Source organism: Photinus pyralis, unplaced genomic scaffold, assembly GCF_008802855.1.
Source record: "Photinus pyralis isolate 1611_PpyrPB1 unplaced genomic scaffold, Ppyr1.3 Ppyr1.4_LG9, whole genome shotgun sequence".
NCBI lineage: Eukaryota > Metazoa > Arthropoda > Insecta > Coleoptera > Lampyridae > Photinus > Photinus pyralis.
In genome coordinates this window covers 13,684,669-13,698,505 of record NW_022170878.1, presented here as the reverse complement: position 1 = coordinate 13,698,505, position 13,837 = coordinate 13,684,669, and the positions used below count along the sequence as shown (strand labels likewise).

Here is a 13,837-nt window from a genome sequence, read left to right as displayed (position 1 = left end):
ATATTGAATTCATGTAAATATCAAATGATTTTATTTGGGTAGGTACCTACATTCTCTGTTACTTATTTTATAGTAACATGAACTAAAGAGGGTCTATAACAACCCAATCAATTGTCATTTTTATTGCTTTTTAGTTGGGTAATTTGTGATTAATTTGCTCGATCGAGATAGAACCTACCTAGGTAGTGTGGATGGTTTTAATTGTCGTTGGAAAATTTTAAAAGGTGAAAAAACAGTTGATAATTAGACCCCCGCCTAGTTTATAGTGCATTATTTGCATTTGAAAGGAAATATGCCATTAAATTGTCGATGTGTCTTGAAATTGACCAATATAGACATTGAAGCGTATTTGCAGCATTGCCATTTTTGCATGGGGTTTGTAAAATAAAAATGGCATCACTGGATTTATGCTACCTACTGTAATTTATGTAGTTCATTTGTAGTTGTAGTTCTGTTTGTCCTCCGAGCAATAGTTTGGTTATAATTCAATTTCATTCTGTTTATAGTTACTAATATTATGTTATTCAACATTAATCCTATTAGATACCTACTGTAATTGGTACTAGAGGATCTAGCAGTTTGATTTCTTGATTTCAATAATGACGTTGATAAGCTTAGCTCGTTACAGTTACAAAAGTAAGTAGGTATGATGATTCAACTTTACGCAAATTTTTATGCTCATTATTCGTCCTTTCCCGAAATTTACTCTTGAAAATGAAAGTAACACGATTCGCTCATTACAATGAAAGATACGTATTTGTCTGATGTCCTGATTTTTACAGACTAAAGTGGCCCCACAGTTTAAATGGAACGAAACAATTCGTTAACTACAATACGCAAATATCTAACTAATTGCGATGTAAACGGCGTTGTAAATGCTATCAAGGAAAGTTACATAATAGTCGATGATATCTTTCCAATTATCGTGTCGCAGTTAAACAACTGTGTCAAGGTAGATAACTTGCAAGTGTTCCAGTGTAGTGAAGTTGCTTTAAAGACTATAGCGGAACTGTATGATCCCGAAGACATACTGTTATTGATTATAGAAGATATCAAGTCGGCCGTTGATGACACTGCATTTTTAACATTGACTTTTGTTCTTCTTATTCTTTTACGACGTTTACCAAAAAAACGGCTGTGTTCTCTCGGATGGGGACTGAATGCAGTTTCATATTACTACAGCAACGTTACAGTGCTCGATGATTGTTTGAAGTCGGATGTAGATAGAATCACCAGTTTATGCTCGGCTTTGTGTTCGTTTTATAAAGGTGTTGTGGATAATCTCTCGACAAGTTACGAAGAAAAATTTATTACTTTAAAGTTTGCAATGCAACTATTAGGAAAACCGCTGGCCTTTTTAGATTTCGCATCGGAATGTGCAGCGAGGCAGGTATCCGGAGAGGTAGTGGCATTGCTATTTGAAATTGACTGTGATATTTTCTCTCTTCTGCATTTAGATCCTTTGTATGACATTGGGGAAATTGACATACTTGCTTTGGCAACATTATTTTATTTGGTACTAGCCGAGAGAATCATGCTCGAAAAAATGCCACAAGTGTACAGTAACGTGTACATGTTTCAACAGAGCGTACATTTGATTACGCACTTACTGAAGTATGAGGAATTTACACTACTTCATGGATTGAGTTTATTGCAATCTGTTGTAAATCGACTGGTGGGCTGCATTTTGTCATCTTATTTACTGGATTCGAAATATCATAGCGAATTTTGTAAAGCACTAACGGATGTTATTGTTTATAACCAGGATAAATGTATTCGACAACGTGCTCTTAAGTTGTATCGGCGATACATTTTCCTTTTTGATAGCCGAGGTCGCTATTTGTTGATGTATAATCTTATGAAGATATTGCATCATTCTGGTATAATTGGGTACACGATTACGCAATGCAAAGATATGGTGGCCGAGACTCTTAACAAAACGGAACTATCTCCTTATTTTTCCGGGTACAACCTAATTTGTCTGTTACGGCAATTTTGCTTCTTGCAAAACTACGAGGAGGCCCATTTATTGGACAAAAGTGAGCAAATACTTGCTTTTTTAAATCTTCTACGCTTTTTGGCAATACGTGATAAGGAAAATGTAACGGGGATATACAATTATTTTAAATTACTACACGAACAGTTCTTAGATCCTTTAAAGAAAGGTGTAACTCTTTCTCGCGAACTTCAAAAAGTTAAAATACAACATCCGTCGATCATGGATCCTGAAGTAGCTGTAACGGTTGAAGGCAAACATCTTCCAAATTTGTCACAGGATGAAAAATTAAAAAGTTTAGAATTAAGTATTGTTACTTTTGATATGATTGATAACTTATTGTCTCATCTTTATGAAATAATTAATTTATGAATAAAATATTGCAAGCCCTGTATAATAGTTTAGTTTTTTATATACATAATGTGACATAAACAAAATGTATCAGAACATTCTCTACAGGATGGTGATATCAGATTTTGAATTGGGCGAAGTATTTCAAAATGGCGAAACTTTTTTTAAGGGAATGACATCATTAAAAATTAAAAACATTCTTTTTACGATAGTATTTCGTTTTTTTAAAATTAATTTCCCTAATAAAAAGCAAAGTAACATTTTAATCTAGTAGCCCATGATGTTATTTTGTCCAAATATCAAGTAATGACAGACACAAAAGAAACAATAAATAAATAATAACGCTACTTGATATTTGCACAAAAATATCATCAAGTGCGCTACTAGATTAAAATGTTAGTTTGCTTTTTGATAGGGAAAGAATAAAAAAAAAAAAAACGAAATACTATCATAAAACTGTTGGATTTAAATAATAATTAAAATTATTAATATTTGGGGATTAAAAAGTCCCATAACTAATAATACTAGCCGATCTGGCAAACTTAGTACCGCCTTTTGGGAAATCTGGTTGGGACATATAATCGGCTAGCTGTATTAAATATACTTTACGACCTATTCTCATATCTACCAAATGTGCAAACAAAAATTTTTAAAAATTCATTTCGGAGGAGGGCCACCACAAACACCAAGACACAAGATTTTTATATATTAAGTCTGTCAGCTACTTTTAAACCTGAAAGAATTGAAGTTTCGGAATAAGCACTGGGCGAATTTGTGAAATTTTTTTCAAAGTTCTTACCGTGTGCGTGCTGCACTTAAAATGGATACGAAGCAATTCTGATCTTGATGTAAATTTGATTGGAAAGGACGTCTCAAAAGTCTAGGAAAATTCCTTAGTTCCATTCCATTCCTCTAATTAAAGTGTTAATACAATGGCGCTTATATCTTTTTTGTAAATGTGAAAAGGCTATCGAAACAACAAACAAATTTAGAACACAAGCAACTTTTGACTTTTTAACTAAAAAACATTTGCTTGAAAAAGTGGTCTGTTTTAACTAGAAAAAAAAACTAAAAAACCACAGCACAGTGGTATGTTTTTTTTAATTGAACAAAACTACCACGCAAGTTGTAGTAGGAAAAAAATTGATTCCATAAATATAATGACATAAAAATGATTATATTACTAATAGTGCTTTGCCATAGATGCAAGACTGTTGCTGTTTGTGAGGCATTGCTCAGAACAAAAGCAGGTGCCGTTAGAAGATCGGTACGAAGAGGATATAAAGCTTAAAATTTCGGAAGCTTCCCTTCCTTTTGTCATAGAACTGGGATGGTCAAAAAATGCCCTTAGTGCGGGAGCTGAAAGTATTGGATATCCCGGAATTGCTCACGGTATATTTGCAAATGGTGGAGCAGATTTAGTTAATTACTTTCAAAAGTCATCGAACAGTAAACTAGTCGATTATTTGAAACAGGTATAAAATGTTTAATATTGTGTATACCTACTCGTGTTTCTAGCGACAAGAAGTGCAAAGTTTGAAACCAGTACGCAGTCGAGTCATTATAGAAGAATCAGTTCGGGAACGATTAAAAATGATAATTCCGTATTTGCCAAGATGGCCTCAAGCACTAGCTATTATGTCACTACCCCAGAATGTTTCAAACTCATTAGCGACCCTTCTAACTATGGTTGATGACATGTGTTACTATGCTGGAGATCAGTCTGTCGATGTTTGTAAATTGTTTCTTCTTAAAGCCCAATATAAACGTTAATTTTTGCCGCAGTTCAATTGGTACGCGAGGCGAATTACATTGGCAGGTGTTTATAAGGCCACAGAATTGTACTTAATTCAAGATAATTCCGCAAATTACGAGAACACTTGGAAGTTTTTGAATAATAGAATAAATGAACTTACACAAGTCCACGATTTGATGAACAAAAGCAATTTACTTCAAGTAGAAAGTACAGATACTATTAAATCCGCTTTTATCACCGTAAGTCAAATTTTATTAAAATTATGTTATTATTATTTTCATTTTAGGCCAGAAACATCTTGGGTTTGAATAGGTAATTTTGGTTTAGGGTAACAAATGTTATTATATTCTCTGGTCTGGTGAATGAATACAAGAGTTTAATAAACATTAATTTGACTTATGCTTTTCCAACTCACACCTCTACTGAGAACTGATTGTGATGGGGGTATACTTAACGTTACTTCTTATTACAAGGGCTTATATTTTCACAAAGCAAAAAAGTGTAGTATCCTATTGCTTTTGACGAAAATCCAAAAACAAATTTTCACAACTTTTCCAAGCAAATGTTGAAAAATGCCATTTTAATGGTGTAAAATTAACCTGGTGGCGCTTGTCGTTCCTTACAGTCCTAATATTTTTGTTTACATAGGGAATCGTACTTAACTTGATCTTCCAAAGGGGACTCGACCGCCACTCATTTTTGATCGCCAGTTACTTGTTTGACTCACACATACCTAAATATTGATATCAAAATTTGTATTTTATCTATGTTAATGTACATTATAGTTTAAAGATTGGCAATTGTCTCATATTTGAAAATATTTTATTAGTTTCGCTTATGCCCATAGCTAAGGCATATTTATTGCTAATAACAATCATTTTACAATAAAACAAAGAACATGTTCTCAACTGACACTATCTTAATTATACATTAATATTTAAAATGTATCAAAACACAAGTAATATACAATCATTTCAAACTAAGATCTAATTTGAATTTTGATGGGTGGGTGGTAGTAATAAATATTTTAGTGTTGTTAAAAATAAATCCACCTTACGATGTGACAAACAATAAATATAAAACTAAAAATAAGAATAGGATAACAAAAAAGATATCACACAAATAGTTCACATTCTAGTACTACCAATAATCTTGTTGTAAATATAGCTTCAAAGTTTTTGGAAGTGGTAAACTCATTATGTTATTAACAGATACATATTGTCGTATAACAAACCTACAGAGATGTTGTAAATCTCTGACTTGAGTGAAACGTGAAATGGGCTTTATCAATTGTACCGGATAACTGGGATGGAGATCATTTTCTCTGTTGGCTACGTAACATAAAATTGAACCAGCCGAACGTACCATCGAAGATTCGATCAAATCGACCACACTGGTGTAACCTTCTTGTTGTGAAAAAAAATTGTAACAACCGAAACTGTGTTCAATTCGTGTATGGAGCACACGACCGGAACTACGAAAACTTAATGTTAAAATATAATTGTCGGAGGAAGAGTCTCGAACTAAAAATGAGCCATCAGGTTGATTTCGTAATTTTTCTTCCACTTTTGCACGTGAAATTGAACCCCAGTACCAACCATGTTTGACCAAATCTGAGAGTTCCTCTTTGATTCCGCGACTTTTATGAGGTAATACCTGCACACATTGAATATAGGTATTAGTTAGTTATATTAGTTAGTTAGTATATATATAACTTACATTATTATTGACCGATCGAGGTGGTAATGGAGGTGGTGCATTTACTTCTAACAATATAATCGGTACGGATTGTGACATTGAGCTTTCGTCTTGCAAATTGACATCAGATTTAAGTTTCGTACAATTACTCAGCGTTCCTTTACATTTCTTTTTAATATTCTTAACCAAAATTATAGCGCAATTACGTGTGGAAGGATTGGATTTCTCCTTTTCATTGCGGCCCAGATTCGGTATAAGCGAAGAACTTCCCGGGGTATATTCAACGGTGTCCTGCCTTTTAGAACTGAAACTATTTTTCAAATTCTTTAAACTCAATTTCCTTAGTTTGTTGACTTTGAAGGGCTCCATAATTTTACTATATTTGCTATTGAGGTGTTTTGTATCATTCTACAACAACAAAAATAACTTTACAATGACAGGAACAGCTGATTAGATATTACAGATGTCAATTTGGCGTTCCCAACCTTTGAATATTTCCAATGGTGCCAACGTAGAACCTGTAGAACTGTCGATGCAAACTTCAATCACCATGATTATTTTCAAAGTTTTTTGCTATTAAAAATTATTGTCATTAAACTAAAAACATCTTCCCATAGCTACGTGGTTTGTTATATCCGTTTTCGAAGTCATCGTGGCATCACCTCTTTATATGTAGTAGTACATCGTCGTAGAAAAAGATAGTTTATGAAATTCGTATTTTACTCGTCAAGCTGTATCACCCTTTTCGATGCTCCTCCCTGTACGTTGTCTTTTAAAACTAACTTCAAGCTAGTGAAACTGACAAGTGACAAACGACAGTTAAACTATTCATTTTAATTGTTTTCCACATAACAATATGAAAAAAATTAACCAATAACAGTGTCAACAATGCGATTTTTTACTGTGTTTGTATTTTAATGTTTTTTAAATATGTCCACTCGATCTCAACTTACAAAAGATTTAAATGGTTAGTACACTCATTCATTAATTTGAAAATTGGGGAAAACCAATGTTTACTTGTCTCAAAAAGGGGAGTGTCTTGTGCCCATTTCAAACCATGAAATTTTGCGGCTTTAGATGTTTAATTTGTCTATCCTATCCCTCTGGAATTCTATTACTTAATTACTAATTTGTATTGTGCTGGATCTACCGTAATTGTTGCTACTCTATTTCCAGAAAGTGTAAAGTTACTTCTTGGAAAACAAGTTAAAATCTTGTTCAAAAATGTCGTTAGACTCGAGACAAAAGGGGATAAAACGGAAAATCGAGTGCTGGTAAGCAAAATATTTACTGATTACGATGTATGGCTTATTTTAATGACTCATTCTATTTCCTTGTTCATGACAATGTTTTCTCATTTTTTTTCATCTGGGTATTTACCTATTATCTGTAATACCTACAAACTAAGAATTTGTATAAATAATTTGAATTTATTTTTAATTTTGTTAGTTCGTTGTGGCAACCCTGTATTTTAAATTTTAATTTGACACTTGACAGTGTTGTGGTTTCTGTACGTCATTTTTGCTGCTTTATGCCCTTTAAATAAAATAAAATTATTGAAGAAACCCAAGTTATAACAAGGATACAAAATGCCACGCGCGGAAGTAGGTACCCCCAAGTACCTTGCAAACAAGATGAAAGCGAAAGGTCTTCAAAAGTTGCGATGGTACTGCCAAATGTGTCAGAAGCAGTGTAGAGATGAGAATGGATTCAAGTGCCATACAATGTCCGAGTCTCATCAACGACAACTCTTGCTGTTTGCGGACAATTCGAAGAAGTATATCGACGATTTCTCTCGCGAATTCAATAGCACCTTCTTAAATATATTAAAACGTCAGTTTGGAACTAAGCGTGTCAGTGCAAATCGAGTGTATCAAGAATACATCTCGGACCGTAATCATCTACATATGAATTCCACTCGATGGGTAACCCTTACTGGTTACGTTAAATGGCTGGGACGTATCGGTAAATGCATCGTTGACGATACCGAGAAGGGATGGTTTATTACATACATCGATAGAGATCCCGAAACGATAGCTGCAGAAGAGAAAAGAAATCGTAAATTAAAAATGGATAAGGACGACGAAGAACGTCTTCAGGATTTTATTGAAAAGCAAGTGAAACATGGCCAGAGTAACAGCATCTCAACCGAAAAACCAGTTTTCACCGAATTGGTGAAGAATGAAGATGAAAAGTTGTCTCTGGATCTTAAACTTGCCAAAACTCCTTTCATATCGTCTACTGTAACACCACTCAATAAGCTGGTTAAGCGCTCCATTCTGGAAGATAATAGCGACAGTAAAAGTGTGAAACGGGAGAAAAAAGAAACCAAGAATAAATCTGCTCTCGACGATATCATGGCGAAAGAAGAACAGATAAAGGATAAAGCCAATCGTAAAGATTACTGGCTCACCGAAGGTATCGTCGTGAAAGTTGTAACTAAATCATTGGGCGAAACGTACTATAAGCAAAAGGGCGTTATAACAGATGTAAAAAACAAGTACGCTGCCGTTATTAAGATGATCGATTCGGGTCATAAACTGAAACTAGATCAGGAACATTTGGAAACCGTGATACCTGCGGTCGGGCGTGCTGTGAAAGTTGTAAATGGAGCGTACCGAAATCAAAACGCCACACTTTTGGGAATCGACGAGAAACGGTTTTGTGCAGAAATTGAGATTGCCTCGGGTGTTTTAAAGGGACGTAAAGTTAGCAATGTTGAGTACGAGGATATTTGTAAATTACATACCGATGATTAGTTTTAAAAATAAAATCCACTTTTTGTTACTTTCTGTATAAGTTTCTTTAGATGAGTGTCGAAGAGCATGCGCTTTTAATAAATTAATGCGTGGAAAATGAAGTTTTATGCTTTTTCAAAATATACAATGCCCTAAAAATTGCTTAGATATGCACAATTAAACGCTTAAACACTTATGACTAAAGCTGGATTCACATGTATACGAAATCTGACGATACGATCATCCGAAATGCTTATGATTGGTCAATAATTTGAAATGTGCTTGACATTTCAAACTATTGACCAATCATAAGCATTGCGGATGACCGGATTTCGTATTCATGTGAATCCAGCTTTAATGGCTATACTCCTGTGATCACTGACAGATTGACATTAATCAAATGTTCTATATGCAAATTGAAATTTTATATTAAAATACGATTTTGGGTAAGATTTAATACAAAACTCGTCCGTAAAATTACATTACTTGACTCAGAAATACGGAAGTACTACTACCTCGCCATTATAATGTGCCATTCTTCTGACTTATGTAAATAACTATTATTTTGTGTTTGTAATATACCGGGTGGTGCCTAGCGCGACGCAGCATAGGGATTTCAATGGTAATTTCTTTATAGTCAATTACTAGCTCCCCTAATTATTTTAGAGCAAAAGTGTAAATACGTTTTTTTAGAGAAAAAAATACTGCATCTATCTGTTCATACTTTTAGTTATAATTTTCCATTTTTCAAAACCGTAGAAATCGCCAAAATAAAATGGTTCATTTTGCAATAAATCAAATATGCCTTGGAATTACCAAAAAAAACAGCGATCACGTTTCATTATTTGCCTTTGACGTTTATTAAATTTATACTTGTTTATAAATTAGTTAAAGAACTGCAAGCGGAATAACATTCAAAATGTCCGTTAAAACCATCAGGAAAACGACGACCTTCCTTTTTTACCTAAAATCGACTACACCAAAATTTCTCGCGAAAACACTTTTTCTTATTAGGTAATTTGGGTGCGTAGAATCCAAATCAATTCGTACTTTTTCGATCAGACTTCTGAATCAAAAGTTGTGGACTATGGGGCTCAAAAAAAGGCAGTGTATAACCTTCCTTTTTTTACCAAAAATCAACTACACCAAAATTTCTCGGGAAAACACTTTTTCTTATTAATTTGGGTGCGTAGAATCCAAAACAATTCGTACTTTTTCGATTAGACTTCTCAATCAAAAGTTTTAGACTAGAAACCAATTTCGAAAGAAAATTCAATGGGCTGTAACTTTTGAACTAGTAGCTCAATCTCAATCAATTGATTTTCTAGAAAGGAGTACTTTAAAATGTTTTTGTGGTGCACCTCAGACCCCCAGATGCAGCATACATTCTCTAAAAAAACATTACCCTAAGATGCCTCCAAAGCATCACTGATTTATAAAAATGTAATTTTTTATTTTGTGAATTTTTACGGTTTTGCAAAATGGAAAATTATAACTAAAAGTATGAACAGAGTGAGTATTTTTTTCTCTAAAAAAAACGTATTTAGACTTTTGCTCTAAAATAATTAGGGGAGCTAGTAATTGACTGTAAAGAAATTACCATTGAAATCCCTATGCTGCGTTGCGCTAGGCACCACCCTGTATATTTAGGTTTGACTAGGTGACATACAAAATGTGCTTAAAATTATCCATTAATCTTGCTAGTTTCATGGATACACCTTTTTTATTATGCCTATTATTATAGGTGTTTTCACCTTGCCGAATATTATTACTCACAGCTAAAGTGCCAACTAGAGTGAGTAATACACATAATACGTTCCATATTTTACAACGTCTTCCGTAGATTGATTGCCATTTCCACTATCTGGAGATTCAAGCATTGGAAAGCAAACGAGGAAATCAATTAAGTTTAATGGTAAATGATAAGGCGTACTCGTTTTTGGCCGGAGACGATTCCGCCTGTAGCACTGAGGTTGATATCATGATTTCAGCATTGGCAACGGCTATCCGTAATATATTCCCCACTGTTCCTTTACAGTATATCATTCGCAAGGTACGAATTGTTACAACAGATCGGTATCGTAATAATTGTCGTTTTTAGATAGAGGTAATTCCAAACACGCGTCTGCAACAACTGCGAGACATTGAAGTGTTGACAACAACTCGTGAGGTTGGTCCGTGTGGAGGTTTTTCAACTCAATATGCGTGCATGTGCGATTTCCATAACATGCCATACAGAGAAGAAGTTGCTTGGGATGTTGATAACATATATGTCACATTAAACACGAGGGAATTATGTCTTAAAGACTTTGAACATCTAGAACAAAAGTAAATCAAGATGGCCGTTTATTTTTAGATAATTGAAACGTCGTTTTTAGAGACATAGTACCTATAATAAGCGCTCTCGAGTATAATACTTGGTTTACAAAGCTACGAGCCAATCATGTGCGACTCTCACATGAAACGATGGATCGTGTGCTACATGTGTTAAAAAAATCTTTGAGCTTAGAGGAGCTATATTTGGACAATTTAGGACTGAAAGCCGATTTTGTTAATAAATTAACTAATGCGGTTAAGTGCAATGTTGCCAATTGCGTTAATACAATAGACTTATCCAATAATATGATAGAGGATAAGGGTAAGTTTGCGTCAAGTACGATGTGATTTCGAGCTTGCTTTCCTCATAGGTGCCATAAATCTAACTGGTTGCGTGTCCCGATTAAATAAAGGGCTGGTGCATCTTAACTTGTCGCATTGTGGGCTAACTTCAAAAGGAGTGAATCAATTAGCTTATGCACTTACTGCCAATAGTAACATATATACCACATTAACCTACCTCAGTTTAAGTGGTAATAGTTTAAAAGATGATATTGTTGTAAGTATATTATGAAAAATCTGTTTGCTTTGTGTTCTGGTATTGATCTGTATCATTTCATTGATATTTACTGCTGGCATTTTTTCACTAGGGTTCTGAAAAGACCTTCGATTATTATTCATTTAGTATATACACGGTGTCTATTTTTCGAGTGCCACTATGGGGATCTCGCTTATCTTAAGAGATAGACATTTGGTTAAATGAGGGCAAAGTTGCGAATTTTCGTGTTGAATAATAATCTGAAAAGAAATTTAAAATATCTTCAATAGTTTTGAAAATATCGCAAAAAAAGAAAATTTCTGATTTTCGTTTTTAATTTTTCCATAGTAAACTAATCGTTCTAGACGTTTCTAATTAACACATTATTTAGACACTTTAATGGAGATTTCGAATATGGCATCCCGTTTTCAATAACTTTCAAGATGACTGAGAAACACGTGGCAACTTTAATTTTTCTTATGGGCGCCGTTTTGGATTTTGACATTTTGAGATGACGTCTTTTTTTCTCTTTACAACGATATATCACACATGGTGGTTCAGTAACACATTTTTCCTAAAATTACAATTTTAAATTTCTGCGAAGAGTGCTTTGGAAAAACAAAACGTTCTTTTGTTGTGAACAAAAGGTTGGCTTATTTCAAGTAGTGTAATTTACGTTTGTGCTAGATTTATTGTGAAAATATTATTTCTTCTTAACTATTTTGTTCTAATTTGAATTTTCTTGCAAAACGAAGGTTCAATTATATTCAGATGAAAATCTGAACTCCACTAGTTCCCTGCCAACGCTCTAACCAGACAGATGGATCAAACTGTCATACTTTTGTTCACGATAAAAGAACGTTTTGTTTTTCCAAAGCACTCTTCTCGAAAAATTAAAAAGTGTCTGAATAATGTTTTTTGCGATATTTTCAAAACTACTAAAGATATTTTTAATTTCTTTTCAGATTATTATTCAGCACGAAAATTCGAAACTTTGCCCCCATTTAACCAACTCGATCCCCATAGTGGCACTCGAAAAATGGACACCGTGTAGATATACGTTTATAAATCGTATCAGAATTAAGGTATTTTCTGTGAAGTGAACAAAATATTGCTTCACTTTTGTTTAAATTTTTCATCCACACACACTATATCTAAACAAAATTAAAAAACCTTCTACTTCGTGCTTAAAATAGGTCCATTACAATTTTAATTGTACATTGCACAGAAAATTTCTTAGAAGTATTGGAACCGTGATGTAAGGTGAGATAATTACTCTAATAACGCTTATTTTTAGAATTTGTATACTTTGTTGGGACAACCAAATGCGTTGCGACATTTGGATCTTTCATCGACGGATATTATTTTAGATAGTGTGAGTTATTCATAACTATGGGGTGTTCCAGGTCAATTGAGATTGCAAAGGCAAAGTTGTGTAGATTAATGTGCTGAATAAAATCCATGTAGAAAATTTCAAAATTCTGACCAGTTTAAAAGTTATTTAATGGAAACGGTTGATTCCTAAAAAATCATGCGTTCCAGAAGTAACGCAAAACTGCGTTCAGAATTTTAGTCAGTCCATAAAACTGTCTATTGAATCTAATCTTTTATAGCAAAGTTACCATTGCAATCCCACTGAATCCCGGACACCCTACATCTGTTGTCTTGTTTAATCAGGCTGATTTTTGTAGTTATTTGGTGCTCTAGTTCGAGGCTGTACAAGTAATCTAGTTCATTTAAATGTATCGAAAAACCCTTTTAGTAGTAAGAAAAGTAAGGAATCGCCATTATCGTTCAAACAGTTTTTTACGAGCTCTCTAAGTTTAAAGTATCTTAACATGGCATTTTGTAAACTGCCACAAGAAGCGCTCAAGTAAGTCTATTAATGATGTAGTCCAGGAGCGAGCATTCTTTTTTTTTATTGCTCTAAAATCAACAGTTTAGCCGCAAATCGATATTTTTTAAAAAAAGGGTATGTCTGAAGAAAATTGAATGTAGTAGTAATTGTCAAAGTTATTTTGAGCAAGCTGTGACTTTGTGAAATTACTTACCATAAAATGTACCAATGTAATTCGAGCTAGCATGGTGGAATTCTTTTTATTTCATACTATCTAGTAATCGCCGCTTTCCCAGACCCATTTGAGTCTGGTAAATCATATTTTACCAGACTGGAAATGTTGCCTAGCAACATCAACTGACATCCATATAAACCTATATGTTAATGTGTCAAACTACTGTCAGATCAAGCAAATCAAGTGATTGACTTTTGTTTTCATTTGAATGCGTACAACATTCTAATCAAAAATTGTATGGCATTTTAATTAAAAAAAAAAAGAGTAGTATGAAATAAAATGTTTTACATTATTTGTATGTTAAATCAGTTAACATTACCCGTTAACGTAAACCTTGATTTACCATACTCATATGTAAATAACTATTACGTG

The 13,837-nt window shown here is 33.7% G+C and overlaps 5 protein-coding genes across 9 annotated transcripts in view; 4 read left to right on the top strand and 1 right to left on the bottom strand.

Moving 5' to 3' along the window:
* LOC116180985 (F-actin-uncapping protein LRRC16A) overlaps nt 1–13,837 on the top strand; it is a 53,814-nt gene that overhangs the window by 34,557 nt on the left and 5,420 nt on the right. Inside the window, exons 1-9 of one of the 4 annotated variants that reach the window (XM_031501189.1) lie at nt 6,249–6,768; nt 6,978–7,075; nt 10,284–10,334; nt 10,383–10,592; nt 10,641–10,867; nt 10,918–11,177; nt 11,227–11,414; nt 12,691–12,768; nt 13,085–13,266. In XM_031501189.1, coding sequence (XP_031357049.1) covers nt 6,732–6,768; nt 6,978–7,075; nt 10,284–10,334; nt 10,383–10,592; nt 10,641–10,867; nt 10,918–11,177; nt 11,227–11,414; nt 12,691–12,768; nt 13,085–13,266 — 1,331 coding nt within the window. In that variant the 5' untranslated portion in view covers nt 6,249–6,731. Of the gene's footprint in view, nt 1–6,248; nt 6,769–6,977; nt 7,076–10,283; nt 10,335–10,382; nt 10,593–10,640; nt 10,868–10,917; nt 11,178–11,226; nt 11,415–12,690; nt 12,769–13,084; nt 13,267–13,837 lie in introns of those variants that run through there. The other 3 variants (XM_031501191.1, XM_031501192.1, XM_031501190.1) reach the window with 3 other exon arrangements.
* On the top strand, nt 434–4,498 carry LOC116181001 (ubiquinone biosynthesis protein COQ9, mitochondrial). Its single transcript, XM_031501213.1, has 5 exons — nt 434–636; nt 3,551–3,822; nt 3,866–4,078; nt 4,133–4,342; nt 4,390–4,498. The coding sequence occupies exons 1-5, from the start codon at nt 600–602 to the stop codon at nt 4,417–4,419; spliced, it is 762 nt and encodes a 253-aa protein (XP_031357073.1). The 5' UTR covers nt 434–599; the 3' UTR covers nt 4,420–4,498.
* LOC116180993 (glomulin) lies at nt 663–3,541 on the top strand. Of its 2 annotated transcripts, none has more exons than XM_031501204.1 (2): nt 663–720; nt 783–3,539. In XM_031501204.1, the coding sequence occupies exon 2, from the start codon at nt 806–808 to the stop codon at nt 2,366–2,368; it is 1,563 nt and encodes a 520-aa protein (XP_031357064.1). In that variant the 5' UTR covers nt 663–720; nt 783–805; the 3' UTR covers nt 2,369–3,539. The 2 variants fall into 2 exon arrangements, with proteins under 2 accessions (XP_031357064.1, XP_031357066.1); XM_031501206.1 differs by lacking the exon at nt 663–720 and having other exon boundaries at nt 1,247–1,402; nt 1,458–3,541.
* On the bottom strand, nt 4,928–6,258 carry LOC116180999 (suppressor of cytokine signaling 6-like). Its single transcript, XM_031501212.1, has 2 exons — nt 5,823–6,258; nt 4,928–5,759 (listed from the first exon to the last, which is right to left on the bottom strand). Exons 1-2 carry the CDS (start codon nt 6,168–6,170, stop codon nt 5,244–5,246), a joined length of 864 nt encoding a protein of 287 aa, XP_031357072.1. The 5' UTR covers nt 6,171–6,258; the 3' UTR covers nt 4,928–5,243.
* Nucleotides 7,272–8,657, top strand: LOC116180996 (DNA/RNA-binding protein KIN17). Its single transcript, XM_031501209.1, has one exon. The coding sequence runs from the start codon at nt 7,391–7,393 to the stop codon at nt 8,558–8,560; it is 1,170 nt and encodes a 389-aa protein (XP_031357069.1). The 5' UTR covers nt 7,272–7,390; the 3' UTR covers nt 8,561–8,657.

Coding starts and splice junctions, on each gene's coding strand:
- LOC116181001 (XM_031501213.1), top strand. CDS start 600: ATGACGTTGATAAGCTTAGCTCGTTACAGTTACAAAA. Junction 4,079..4,132: donor CTGGAGATCAGTCTGTCGAT/GTTTGTAAATTG, acceptor TTTTTGCCGCAG/TTCAATTGGTACGCGAGGCG. Junction 4,343..4,389: donor TTAAATCCGCTTTTATCACC/GTAAGTCAAATT, acceptor TTTTCATTTTAG/GCCAGAAACATCTTGGGTTT.
- LOC116180993 (XM_031501204.1), top strand. CDS start 806: ATGGAACGAAACAATTCGTTAACTACAATACGCAAATATCTAACTAAT.
- LOC116180999 (XM_031501212.1), bottom strand. CDS start 6,170: ATGGAGCCCTTCAAAGTCAACAAACTAAGGAAATTGAGTTTAAAGAAT. Junction 5,760..5,822: donor CTCGATCGGTCAATAATAAT/GTAAGTTATATA, acceptor CAATGTGTGCAG/GTATTACCTCATAAAAGTCG.
- LOC116180996 (XM_031501209.1), top strand. CDS start 7,391: ATGCCACGCGCGGAAGTAGGTACCCCCAAGTACCTTGCAAACAAGATG.